The sequence below is a fragment of the Giraffa tippelskirchi genome, chromosome 11 (genome assembly GCF_054371585.1).
Source record: "Giraffa tippelskirchi isolate mGirTip1 chromosome 11, T2T-mGirTip1v1.2.pri, whole genome shotgun sequence".
Lineage (NCBI taxonomy): Eukaryota > Metazoa > Chordata > Mammalia > Artiodactyla > Giraffidae > Giraffa > Giraffa tippelskirchi.
Window position 1 is genome coordinate 104,068,528 of NC_137285.1, and position 14,661 is coordinate 104,083,188.

A 14,661-nucleotide genomic window follows, 5' to 3' on the forward strand; every position below is an offset into this window, starting at 1 on the left:
GAGTCGGCGGCGCTGCTGTCAGGGGGGCAGCAGGTCCGGAGCAGCTGGTTCTCCCTTTCCCCCGACCCCAGCCCTAGCCGCAGTGGAGCCGGAGCGCGCGGGTGCGCCCCATCACCGCCGTCACCATGGTAAGACCCGAGCTGGGCTCAACTCCCGCGTCCGGCCTTGCTCGACCGTTCTCCCTGCCGCCGGCCTGTGCTGGGGCTAGAGGAGCCCCGCCCCGGGGGCCGGGAGTCGGACACTTCCTCGGGGCTCTGGGAGTTTCTCCACCCTGTGCTCGACTCCCCAGGAGATCCGAGGGACCTGACTGCGGTCCCTCTATCGTCGCGCCCACACCCCTCGCCCGCCATCAGCTAGGCACCCTCCTCTGCCGGGACCCGGGCCCTAAAGCGGGCCCGGGGTTTTTGCTCTGCAAGAACCTACCTCTTAGTGATGTGTCTTGGACCCCACGCTGCGGACCTGGCTTCTGGTGTCCTGCAGATTCAGTGGGTGTCTCGGCGCCCCAAGCTGGGCTTCTGTCAGGGGTTCGTTTCGTTCTGTAATCAACTCACCTCTTATCCCCGGTGTTCCGTAGGCCTTGGATGTTTGAAATTTAAATCATTAGTGTTGAGGACTTTTTGTTTAGTTTGTTCGGAAAGGAGAAATAGAGGAAAGTGCATAGGGAGGCACAGAACAGGAAGAAGTAACTTCTGACAGTGATATAGCACTAATTGTAGGACCCAGGTAACCCAGAAACCTGATAACCGCTTCTGTAGATCTTAGGTGTGTCCATTTGTCGGTGTGATTGGGTATACTCTGTGTGTAGAACATTGGGAAGATGCGAGCCAGTTACGGAGAACACAGGTTTTCTGTCTTCAAGGAGCTTATAGTTCAGGTGAAGTGTGGATGTGGCATATCATAATAAGATGTCTCACAGGAGTGAGAAGGAGTTTATTCTTTGGGACCTGTTACTTGCCTTCAGTTGAATTATCTTCGTGTTCTCATCTGTGGTGGTGGTGGTTTAGTGGCTAAGCTGACTATTTTGCGATCACATGGACCATAGCCCACCAAGTTCCTCTGTCCAGGCAAGAATACTGGAATGGATTGCCATTTTCTTCTCCACCTCATCTGTTATAGAGAAGGTTAAAATTAATGTTTGTGAGAGATGAAACAAAACAGAGTGCTCACTCCACTACATCTGGCTTCATCACTACGATTTGTGAATATTTATGAAGTAGAAGTTTTTTGGTTCCAAACAAGCTAGTAATTTTTAAAGTGCACTTTATGTCCTTTAATCTTTTGAAGGATGTGCTTTTTTTAATTCTCTTTTTGTCACTAGATTAATAATTTAATTTAAAGCACCTTCCTGCACACTTCAGAGATGACAGTATAATTTGGTGCCAGTTATACCAAGTTCTGTTCACAACCTTTTTAGATGAAAACTTGGTTGGTGAGGAGATTCAGGCTTGGGCTTTAAATCGCTCAACAGTTTTCTTCAGCTTCAGGCATATAAATTGCATCAAGCAGGTTTGTCTCATAAAACTTTTATGTTGGACATAAAATTTCCAAAAACTCCTTTCTTCATTTCCACTAGGAGGCTTAGTATTTGGGTGGTGATTTTAAAACTACTTTCTTTTTATATCTTGGATGTACATGTAGTGCATTTCAGAGTATATTATAACATTAAAAGCAAAATTAAACATTAAAGCAAGAACCTGGGTCCTTTATTATATAAACCAAATGTAGATAATCTTAACAAAAACCTTGTTTGTTGAAAAGTTCTTGGGAACCTCATGCTATTTTTTTCCCTAGTAGTATTTTTAATTCATCAATAACCAGAGGGCCCACAGGGCCCTAGGTTTTGAGTGGTAAACATAAAAACATAAATTTTGCATGTTATTTGGACACTACATATACATACAGTTGTGTCACATTTAAATATGCCTATAGTTCTGAATTATTTGGAACTTGGCATGATCCAGATACCTACAGATTTGTGTACTCTGGAGAACAACTTATCTCAGTACATTCTGCTCTGTTGAGTCTTAAGGCATTATTAAGTATTTTTCTGTGTAATATTTATGGGTTCCGTTCCTTTACAAAGAGATCCCTGGACAAAGAAATGTCCAAATAGGGTAACATTTTGCAAAGATTTCTTGAATCTAAAAGCTGTATCCAAAGTTCTAAAAGTTGACCTTAACATTTTATAATAAAATTTTCAAATGTGTAGGAAAGTTGAGAGCTTTACAGTGAACACCCATTTAACCACCAGCTAGTCTGTAATTAACATTTCACTATTTTTGCTTTATCGCACATCTAATTATTCATCCATCCTGTGGTCATCTTTTTTTTTTTTTTTTAATGCATTTTAGGGGCTTCCCTGGTGGTCCAGTGGCTAAGACTCCACGCTCCCAATGCAAGGGGCCCGGGTTTGATCCCTGGTCAGGGAACTAGATCCCACATGCTGCAATTAACAGCTCATACAACCAAATAAATAAATATATATTTTTAAAATGCACTTTAAAATAAATTGTAGATGCTATGCTAAGTGGTTTCAGTCGTGTCCGACTCTGTGCGACCCTATGGGCAGCAGCCCACCAGGCTCCTCTGTCCACGGGATTCTCCAGGCAAGAATACTGGAGTGGGTTGCCATTTCCTTCTCCAATTGTAGATATCAGTATGTAAATGTTGGTTTTTGAATAGTAAATTTCCTTTAGCTTTAGTGACTGAACTTGGTACAAAATGTCCTACACTGCAAAGTCCTAGTAGAGAAATAAAATGAACAAATGGAAAAACAAATGATTTGTGATGACTTTGTTATAAAATCAAGTACAAAAGAACACTTTTTTTTAATCTTTTTTCTAGTTTTCATCAAATTAATGAGAACATGTTCTTATTTTCTTAACATTTGTCAGGTATCATTACAGTCAGTTTTTTTCCTTAATAAACTTATATTTGAATGAACTTGATATTTAGTTTCATTGTAGCCCTAATCTGTGAAGTCTTTACTTGTCTACAGAGTGCTATTCTTTTCTTATTTACTAAGTATGGGGAGTGAGTAAATTTATTGTAGTGATCTCATTAAATATCAGTGATCACAGTATGTTCAGTTCCCAAGAATCATTAGTTATTAGAAAGCTAGATTTGGGTTTCTATGGCTGAGATTGGGGGCTGGGACAGGGGGCACTGAAATCCTACACAGTAATAACAGTTCCCAATAGAGAGTTATTTTTTTCTTTTTCATATGCAATAAGCAGCTGCACACCTGTTGTATTCTTTATGTATCTTTTTGATTGTTGTTTCAGAGGAGAGCAAAGAATGAAAATAATTTCTTGAGTTTCTGTTGATTTGCCATCTTGTTTATTCTCCAAATAGGAAGTACACTCCAGAAACTGAGAACAATGTCCTTTTATTTTTATACTCTACAAGTTTTTTGTTTTAGAACAGGAACTTGATGATGAGCTTAAAACTCTCACTGAGTAACTTCAAGTTTTGATTTTGTTTTGTGCTCTATGTTTTATTGTAATCTCCCCCAATTTGATATTATCTGTAATCACTTCATGCAAACAAGAAAGACAAAATGATACTCTGTGACAGTTGTAGAAACTAGCGGTAATATGATCATGAATTATATAGAGATCATCATTACAGTGAATTACAAAGAACAGAGTTACTGGCTAATTGTGGAAGTGAGGAATACTGAAGCATTTAGAGGTTCAAGGAAGTCTTTGACTTTTTTCTTTGGTGAATTGTTCATATTTTTCCTGTTATTTTTGGACCTCTATAGCTAGTGGAGATGAAGGGATGATATGGCAGCTATCTGACACACATATGCTATATGCATACATATGATTTGTTTTGATTAGGCAGTTTGCCTTTTGGCAGCTTAATATTAATGCAAAACATGGTTCCAAAGTAGTTAACACTGGAGCAGTGGGTATGAAATGGAGGCAGTGCAAATTTTCTGTTGCTATAGTTTTCAAATGCTTAGACTTACAGTATCTTAAAGATGCAAAGGAACTTTCACATAAACTAACCTCTATTTTGGGCTTCCCTGGTGGCCCAGAAGGCAAAGAATCCACCTGCAATGCAGGAGACCTGGATTCGATCCCTGGGTTTGGGAAGATGCCCTGGGAAGGGAATAACTACCCACTCCAGTATTCTGGCCTGGAGAATTCCATGGACAGAGAAGTCTGGCAGGCTACAGTCCATGGGGTTGCAAAAAGTTGGACATGACTGAGTGACTTTCACTTCACTTCAACCTCTATTTTGAGGGTATTTCAAGAAGCAATTAAGTGACATCCAACGTAATATAATTAGTGGTAGAGGCAGAACAGAAATCTAATTCTCCAGCTTTCTTTACTCAAGGAACTTGGATAGGAGAGTGTTGTTATTTAATCCAAAAACAAATGATAATATATTCAAAGTATTTTAAGTATATTAAGAGAAAAGTTGTCTAACAAAGTTTAACCTATTGGGGAATTTTATTTTTTATAACAATCCTGAGGAGATCATCTCCATAACTCTGGGCCCAGAGGGACTCCCCTGGTGATCCAGTGGCTAAAACTCTGTGCTCCAGATGCAGGGGGCCTGGGTTCAATCCCTAGTTAGGGAACTAGGTCCCACATGTTGCAACTAAGATCTTGCATGCTGCAAGGAAAATAAAAAAAAAATCCCTTATCATCTAAGACCTGGCACAGGCAAATAAATAAATATTTAAAAAAATAACAAAAAAACGCAAGGACTCTTGAAAGTTTGTTTTAGGTCTAAATGCTCTTTTCCAAAAATGTAAAGAACAAGTAAAATAACTGTATAGAGAATCATACTTATTCACTGTTTCCCAAAGAAAATCAGGTCAAATTACAGTAGGAAAAATTAACCTACCTTTTAGTGTATACTGTATTTTAATAATTGGTAAACATTGATGTGAAGAGAAAATTATTTCAAGGCATTCAAGAAGACGAATGTTGATCTAGAATAAGTTAAATTTATTTTGTTGACCATACCTTCCAACCAACTTGTTAACTGCTGCATTAACATGAATAATAGTGAATAGAAACCTATGTCAACTTTGTGGAAACTGTGATTGTGATGTCTTGGATGTTTTGAAGTTGAAAGTCATACTTAGTCTTGGGCACTTTGGTCCTACTTTGGGAGCCTTATTTGCTTGTGTCTGAATAATGGAATGACTCAAAGGGAGGACCTACTATTTTACCCTACTGTTCCTTCATCTTTACACACTTAAGTTTCCTGATTGATCAAAGCATAATTTAAGTAGTGTTTCTTCCATCAAATCTTCATGAACTTGTGAGCTAGAAGTAATCTCTTCTTCCTCTGAATTCCCATAGTGCATTACTTTACACATTCTGCCTAGTTTGTGTCTTATCTTTGCTAGGCTGCTGCCGCCTTTTTTTTTTTTTTTTTTTTTGAGGTGTAATTGACATACAGCATATTACTTTCATGTGCACAACATAATAATTTGATATTTGTATGTATTGTGAAATGATCATCAAAATAAGTCTAGTTAATATCACTATACATAGTTAGAAAATAATTTATTTTTCTTGAGATAAGAACTTTTGAGATCTTACTAGATTTCTTAAGAATGCCAGTCCTACTAATTTCCTCATTGTATTCCCAGAGAGCATCTAGTATGTATAGTAGGTATCCAATAAATAATTATTTAGTTAATTCTTATAGTAATACAGCCAAAATGGAGATTGCCAGTACGTACAATTAGCCTTTGACCATGCCCAATTGATAAAGCAAAGTGAATGGATTGCCTCCCTCCATAGCATACACCTTTCTGGTCACAGGTTGTCTTTCATTTCTTTTTCCCTTTAATGTTGCCTTGATGTTAATTTTTACCTAAACTCTATCTGTATCGTATGGAGGTGTTTTGAGTTCTAGCTGCCTGAGAACTATCCTGAAGCCTATAAACATTGTTTCTAATAGAGTTACTGTTATTAGATGTATTAGATATTGGCTTTGTAGTTAAGCAGCATATTTATATAGGTCTGAAGGTTTGGTCTGAGCATTCCTTTCTCTGGGCAGAATTTTGACTTAAAGTGTTTCAATTGTGCTGTGCTTAGTATTTCTACTGTGGCTTATTTTATTCTTCAAAACATGGTAAAATTCTTGGGTGGGGGAATCGTACTTCCTAGGACTGTGATTCTCAGCCTTTTTTTGGTGAGGAGGGCCTTTGTAAGTATTAAATTTATAATGTGCTCCCATTTATTAGTAATATTTCTCACTGCATAAAGTGATTTCTCTATGGCTCATTTGAGAATTACTACTATAGAGGATCTATGAATTTTCTGACATTAAATGTAAAATTTTTTAGGGAGTGTGTGTGTCCATTTTTAATCTGTTAAAATATTGCCAAATCCATAAAGGTAAAAATCCATTGCTTTGAAATGACAAAGTTTTTAATAAGAGGCATTTCTTGGCAAGTTTATTATTAATAATGATGCTGCTTTACATTGTGAGTATATTTGGTATAAGTTGTATAGTGCTTTGGCTTATTTTATTATACTCATTTGGTCCTCATAATAACTTGTGAGATTGTCAGATGATGCTCCATTTTCTAAGGGAGGAAACTGAGGCTGAGAGGTTGAAACATAACTTAAATCAGACAGATAGTAAATAGAACAAAAACTAGGATCCAGATCTTCTCACTTTCAGTCGTTTAACTTTCCTGGTATGTTAACTTGATTCTTTGCAAATTTAGAACACTATTTCTAATTCACATAGTCTTTGGGAAAAGAAGAAACCAATGTGAGATCATCTCAAATACAAGGAAATTCTTCACTTTCCTGATGAGAATATTAAGGAAAACTTTTTGGAATATATAAACTTTTAGGACTGTAGCACAAATATTTAAGGTATTTAAAAATTTACTTATGTTCTTAAAGTATTTAATAATTTACTTAAATATACTGTTGATTTTTAAATTGAAAAATAATTCATTTTTTTCTGTTCTTATGTTCTTGAAACAGTTTATCCAAATTCTTCACAAGCATCATCATCACTAGGTATGCTTTTTGAATTACCATTTTCTAGAACTTTTATACATGCGATTTTTAATATTTAGCACTTTTTGAATCCATATATCATATTGATACTTATGGAAACTTTATTATGAGTCATAAAAACCATTTGTATTACAGTAGAGCAATTGATTTTAAAAGAAATATTGGGCCCGGGTGGGCTGAAAAAATAAATAAATAAATAAAAGAAATATTTATTGGGAGTTCCCTAGCAGTCCAGTGGCTGGGACTCTGGGCTTTCACCGTCAAGAGCCCAGGTTCAGTCTCTGGTTGGTGAACTATTTTAAGATCCCACAAACCACATAGTACAGAAAAAGAAAAAAAAAATCATTACTGACATCCAGCACATGAAATTGTGAGTTCTGATCCTCAGGATAATTTATAAATCAGATGACCTTTTATTAGTACATGTAAAACTAGCACAGTTTGAGACTGAGGATAAAATCTACCCTACACAATTCATTTAGATGTTCAACATAAAGTAATTGAGAGAAAATCTTTAATATGAAAGACTGTAGAAGAATTTGAATCTATACAACTCTTTTTTTTTTTTAAGATAAGTATTCCTTGTTTAAGAAATACTTTTAATGGGTATATCATACCTTAAATTTATCAATAATATCTTAATGTCATTCACTGTTCATATTTTCCCATTGGTCTTATAATTTTTTTTAAACAGTTGTTTGAATCAGGATTCAAATAAGATTATACATTGTGATTGGTTGACATGTCTCTTTTAATCTATGGGTTTGCCCTCTGTTCCTTTTTTTATTGAGATATAATTCACATACCATAAAATTCAGCCTTTTTAAGTGTATAATTCATTGATTTTTAGTATATTCACATAAGTTTTGCAGCCATCATCCCTAAGCTTAGAATATTTTCATAACCCCCCCAAAAATCCCATACTAATTATCAGTCACTTTCCATTTCCTCTTTCCCAGCCCCTGGTAACCACTCATCTACTTTCTCTCTCTGAATTTGTTCTGGATGTTTCATGTAAATGGAATCATGTGAGATGTGGCCTTTTGTGTCTGGTTTCTTTCATTTAGTGTAATATTTTCAAAGTTCACCCATACTATAGCATATTCTTCATTCCTTTTTATAGCTGAATAATGTTCCATTGTATGGATGTACCACATTGTATTTATCCATTCATATGTTGGTGGATATTTGGGTTTTCACTGTTTATTTACTTATTTAAATACACAGATTTTTAGTTTTTTTGGCCCTGCCTTGTGGCTTCATGGCAAATAGATGGGGAAACAGTGGCTGACTTTATTTTTGGGGGCTCCAAAATCACTGCAGATGGTGATTGAAGCCATGAAATTAAAAGACACTTACTCCTTGGAAGAAAAGTTATGACCAACCTAGACAGCATATTAAAAAGCAGAGACATTACTTTGCTGACAAAGGTCCGTCTAGTCAAGGCTATGTTTTTTCCAGTGGTCGTGTATGGATGTGAGAATTGGACTATAAAGAAAGCTGAGCGTCAAAAAGAATTGGTGCTTTTGAACTGTGGTGTTGGAGAAGACTCTTGAGAGTCCATTGGACTGCAAGGAGATCCAACGGGTCCATCCTAAAGGAGATCAGTCCTGAATATTCATTGGAAGGACTGATGTTGAAGCTGAAACTCCAATACTTTGGCCACCTGATGCGAAGAGCTGACTCATTTGAAAAAACCCTGATGCTGGGAAAGATTGAGGGCAGGAGGAGAAGGGGATGACAGAGGATGGGATGGTTGGATGGCATCACCGACTCAATGGACATGGTTTGGGTGGACTTCAGGAGTTGGTGATGGACAGGGAGGCCTGGTGTGCTGCAGTTCATGGGGTTGCAAAGAGTCAGACACGACTGAGCGACTGAACTGAACTGAACTGAACTGTGGCTTCCAGGATCTTAGTTCCCTGACCAGGGATTGAACATGGGTCATGGCAGTGAAAGTGCCAAATCCTAACCACTGCACTGCTAGGGAATTCCCGGTTTTTACTTTTTATTATGTATTTTGAATAATGCTGCTATGAACATGTGTGCACATTTTTATGTGACATAGCTCTTTTATGAGGGCTCATATTGGGACAGAAATCTTACTTTATTTGGATATATGTGTCATATAAATCAAATATGACACATAAAAGACATACCTCCTTATCACTCATAAACTAAAGCAGCAACTACCTTTTCTTTTTTCTTTTTCTGCCAGAAATATGCAGATGGTTCAAACATGAACCTCATATGATAAAAATTAATGTGAAAGCAACTTTTTGAGTATATTTGGTTTTATTTTTCTAAACAGGTCTAAGTCTCTTGCCTGGTGATAATTTTAGGTCAATTTCTCTTCATTCAAGATTAAGGTATTACTATGTGTATACTATGTGTACCAGGGCTTCCCTGGTAGCTCAGCTGTTAAAGAATCCACCTGCAATGCAGGAGACCCTGGTTCAGTTCCTGGGTCAGGAAGATCCCCTGGAGAAGGGATAGGCTACCCACTTCAGTAATCTTGGGCTTCCCTGGTGGCTCAGATGGTAAAGAATCTGCCTGCAATACGGGAGAGCTGCGTTCTATCCCTGGGTCAGGAAGATGCCCTGAGGAGGACATGGCAACCCACTCCAGTATTCTTGCCTGGAGAATCCCTGTGGACAGAAGAGCCTGGTGGGCTACAGTCCATGGGGTTGCAAAGAGTTGGACATGACTGAATGACTAAGCACACGTGTGTACCAAGAATTACAGAAGTCCTTGCCCTTATTTGAAGAAATCTTTCTTTATTTCACACTATTAAAGACATGAATGGGGACAGTGTGGGGAATATGTAGTGTGGGGAATAATTATGTAATATTTTTGTATGGTAACAGGTGGTGACTAGGTTATCATGGTGAACATTTTAAAATGTGTAGAAATATAGAATAACTATGTTGTATACCAGAAACCAACATAGTGTTGTAGGTCATTTATACTTTAAAAATAGCCAATACAATATTGTAAAGCAATTATCCTCCAATTAAAAATAAGTAAATTTAATCTTACTGTTAAAAAAATAAACTCATAGAAAAGAGATCAGATTTGTGGTCACCAGTGGCAGGGACTGGCGGCAGAGGGGGAGGGAGATTGGCTGAAGGTAGTCAAAAAAATGCAAACTTCCAGTTATAAGCTAAGTAAGTACTGGACATGCAGTGTACAACATGATCAATATAACTAACACTGCTGTATCTTATATATATGAAAGTTGTTAAAAGAAGAACATCACAAGGGAAAAAAGTTTTCTATTTATCTTTGGCCACGCCAGGCGGCTTACAGGATCTTAGTTCCCTGAGTAGGGATTGAATTTGGGTCCTTCGCGGTGAAAGTGCAGAGTTCTAACCACTGTTCCACGAGGGAATTCCCTTTTTTATATTTCTTTAATGTTGTACCTATATGAGATGATGGATGTTCACCAAACTTATGATGTATATAAGTCAAATCATTATGCTATACACCTTAAACTTTTGGTGCTGTATGTCAGTTATATTTCAGTTAAACTGGAAGAAAAAAATAAAATTAAAGACGTGAAATCACCATATACACTTAAAATACCTTATAACTTTATATGTTAATTCTACCTCAATAAAGCAGAATTAAAAAAAAAATTCTATAGCAACAACAGCAACAAAATAATAAAGACATGGAGTGGAAGATTTCTTTTGAAAAGAATGGGTCATAACCTTGTTGCATTTTTATTCTTTTTGGGGGATACTTTACTCCCTCAGTATATCTTCTTTCCTCTTGCCTGGGTGGTGACAACAACATCCCAAGTGGTTGTGATGGTGAATGATATATTTCTTAAGTACAAAACTATTTATTTATTTTAAAAAATTATAAGTATTTTGGGGAAAGATGACTGTTCTGGGACTTTTAAGCTAGCTTATTTACCACTTTTAAAGTAATCAACTGTAATTTTTATATTCTATACTTTTCTGTATGTCTAAAATATCATCTTATATTTTTAAATATAAGATATAAAAATATATTTTTATATTTTATAAATATAAAAATATATTTTTATATTTGTAAATTATAAAAATATATTTTAGACATACAGGGGCTATTTTAGGGGCTTCCCTGGTATCTCAGCTGGTAAAGAATCCACCTGTAATGCAGAAAACCCTGGTTCGATTCCTGGGTGGGGAAGATCCCCTGGAGAAGGGATAGGCTACCCACTGCAGTATTCTTGGGCTTCCCTGGTGGCTCAGACAGTAAAGGATCTGCCTGCAATGTGGGAGACACTCCAGTATTCTTGCCTAGAGAATCCCCATGGACAGAGGAGCCTGGCGGACTGCAGTTCCTGGGTCTCAAAGAGTCGGGCACGACTGAGCAACTAAGCACACATATTTTTAAAAGGATATAATTTACAAAGCAAGATTCTTCCTAAAAGTATTTATTTATGAGGTAGAACTACTATTTTTTTTTAACTTTTGAATTCTATACTACATAACTTTATGCCAGCATAATTAAGGTAAGTTTCAACATAGAATTGATAGACTCAGGAGCATAAAATTGTATTACTCTCTTAAATGTGTTTCTTTCTAAACTTGCAGTTGTTATTCGGGAAATAGAGCGGTTGATAGGATTTATTCTTGAGATTTCATGTGGGAAAATTTGCACAGTGTTCATGGGAAGTAAATCAATCAGTAAAAATAAAGATCTGTTTGGTAGAGGAAAGTTATTTGTGCAAGATATAGTTCAAACACTTTTTCACTATAAATTGTTTTTACCTAGCTGCTTGGACAGAAGTGTGATGGTAATTATCTCCCAAATACCTTGATGACCTATTCTTGATGAATAAGGACATTGTGTTCTCCTGTAATCACTGTAAAACTGTATTGATGTTTTGAAACTAAAAGAATATCTACTCAAATTGACTGACTTGTTTTTTTTTTCAAGCTGCTCACCTGTAGAGGAAAGATTTCTGTGAAACTGAGGAGCCTGACCAATAGAATGTTGATATTTCAGAAGTCGTATCCTAGTATTGAGGGTTCCAGTATGTGTAAATAGTCTTTCCGTTACTTGTCCCTATAAACTTCTGGGTTCCTGCAATGAAGAGACTATTAACACTGTGCTTAATTTTCTTACTACTCTGCTAATGACATTTGGTCGTATCTTCTTTGGTATTTCGTTTTGTTTAGCGAAATGCCAGACTGAAAAAAAGGCTGTTGGTCTTGATCATTGCCCATTGTCAAAACCTGTGTGAAACAGTGAGCCACTTAGTTTTTCATTTTGCAGATTGTGTGTCTGGAGGTAAGTTAGTGTGGGTTAATCAAAGAGCAGAAGATAAATTTAGACTCACTAGATTGGTTCTATATTTTAGGTAAAAATGAAAGTTTGGGGGCCTTGTATAAATATTCAGCCTGCCTGATGAGACCTCTGTAGAAATTTCCGTTTTTCCTTGAAAAAGTTTAAGCTATTCTTTATGGATCTGCCAAAGCAGAGAGCAAGCCAGTTTTGAGTCACAGGGGACCCATTAATAATGTGTGTAGACTTAGAAAACAGTATTTCTTTACCAAGTTTTTCTCTAGGTGTGTTATTGAAAAACAGGAGTAGTAGCTTCATTTTCCTCTACTTCACCTTTATCTTACGAATGACATAGTATGATTAAAAGAGCAATGAAGTAGAGTCTGAAAGTCAGCATTCTAGTAGTAGTTACATCACTAAATAACTGAGTGTGGCATTCTACGGAAGATCTGAGGATGTTGAGAAATCACATGTAAAAAAATGATTAGTACTTACTTACATGTTCCTTGCAGGTGCTGTTGGCAGCAGCGGTCTGTACAAAAGCAGGAAAAGCTATTGTTTCTCGACAGTTCGTAGAGATGACTCGAACTCGGATTGAGGGCTTGTTAGCAGCTTTTCCAAAGCTCATGAACACTGGAAAACAACATACATTTGTGGAAACAGAGAGTGTCAGATATGTTTACCAGCCTATGGAGAAACTGTACATGGTACTGATCACTACCAAAAACAGCAACATCTTAGAAGATCTGGAGACCCTAAGGCTCTTCTCAAGAGTGGTAAGAGTCCTGTAATACTGGGTTAAGGTTTTCGGATTTTAAGGTTTTTGTGTGAAACTATTTTTTCCCCAAAGCAGCTGATGCTTATCATTTTGCATGTTTTATGCACCTAGTCCCCATCCCAGCATCTTATGTCACATCTCCTTTTACTGCATATCCTAAGACTGTAAATATTACAAAGGAGAGTATGAAAATTGCCCTTTTGTTTCTCAGTTCTCTAGCGGTAATTATAACCTGCCCTTGTGGTTCTGACACTTGTTTGGCCATATTTTAGATAATATTCTTTCGATGAGATTTGTTGATGTAGCCACACACATACAAAGGCTTATGCCAAAGACTTGCTTAAAGAGTAGTGGAAGGAGCTAGTAAAGCGATTCGGGCATATTGAAATTTATGTATTTTACAGGATAAGAATTGGAAAGCATAACTGCTGATACATTCTAAATATTTCTTTTCCATTGTTCCCCATGATTAGATTCCTGAATATTGCCGAGCCTTAGAAGAGAATGAAATATCTGAGCACTGTTTTGATTTGATTTTTGCATTTGATGAAATTGTTGCCTTGGGATACCGGGAGAATGTTAACCTGGCACAGATCAGAACCTTCACAGAAATGGATTCCCATGAGGAGAAAGTGTTCAGAGCAGTCAGAGAGGTAAATAGGGTCTTCTTTGAGACTGCTGGTTTGTGTTTTTCTTTTAGGCTTCTCTGTCTGACTTTCCTATTTTCATTTGCTCGTCTGGTCTGAACTCAAAGCTGCATCCAGGTATGTCTCTTTTCGTAGACTCAAGAGCGTGAAGCCAAGGCTGAAATGCGGCGTAAAGCAAAAGAATTACAGCAGGCCCGAAGAGATGCAGAGAGACAGGGCAAAAAAGCACCAGGATTTGGGGGCTTTGGAAGCTCCACAGTGTCTGGAGGCAGCACAGCTTCTATGATCACAGAGACCATCATTGAAACTGATAAACCAAAAGTGGCACCCGCACCAGCCAGGTATAATCTAGTGTAATCACCTAGAGTACAGTCCAGGAATGGCAGGTGAAGGCTATATGTGTGTATCTCAGAGCAATATCTGATTTCTAGGCAAACTATAAATAATGAGTGCCTTGATAAAGTAAGTTGTAATATTAAATTTGACTGCATATTGATAATATGGGGATAAGGGAGAAAACTGATTGCGGTGTTTTTCTTTTTGTGTGAAAGAGAGTTCTTTTACAAATTATACCATGAAGCTCAATTTCCTATGAGAGTTGCCTTATTTTGAAAGAAGAGATATTTAACTGTTTAAGGGACACATACTTTTAATCTAGTGTTCATAAATGGATTTCAGGGAGAATCTAAACTACTTAAAATTACATGAAAAAGTTTGTTTGTACATAAGTATATTTATCTGGATAGAAGGTACAAAGTTTTCCTCAGATCACACATGCTTATCAAAGTATACCTTTGGTCTTTGGTTACTTGAAGCTTATGTGGTATTTTTGTTTGTTTGTTTTTTGGTCACGCCCCTATAGCATGCAAGATCTTAGTTCCCCAACCAGGGAGTGAACTTGTGCCCTGCATTGGAAGCACAGAATCCTAACCACTGGACCACC

The 14,661-nt window shown here is 37.1% G+C and overlaps 1 protein-coding gene across 7 annotated transcripts in view; it reads left to right on the forward strand.

The window, feature by feature from the left end:
* The window catches only part of ARCN1 (archain 1 coat protein complex I subunit delta), a 30,607-nt gene continuing 15,946 nt past the window's right edge, over nt 1-14,661 (forward strand). For 2 of the 7 annotated variants that reach the window (XM_081541110.1, XM_081541116.1), the window contains exons 1-4: nt 1-128; nt 12,806-13,069; nt 13,545-13,724; nt 13,854-14,059. In XM_081541110.1, coding sequence (XP_081397236.1) covers nt 126-128; nt 12,806-13,069; nt 13,545-13,724; nt 13,854-14,059 — 653 coding nt within the window. In that variant the 5' untranslated portion in view covers nt 1-125. Of the gene's footprint in view, nt 129-6,732; nt 6,864-6,977; nt 7,014-12,805; nt 13,070-13,544; nt 13,725-13,853; nt 14,060-14,661 lie in introns of all 7 variants that reach the window. The other 5 variants (XM_081541113.1, XM_081541115.1, XM_081541112.1 and 2 more) reach the window with 5 other exon arrangements.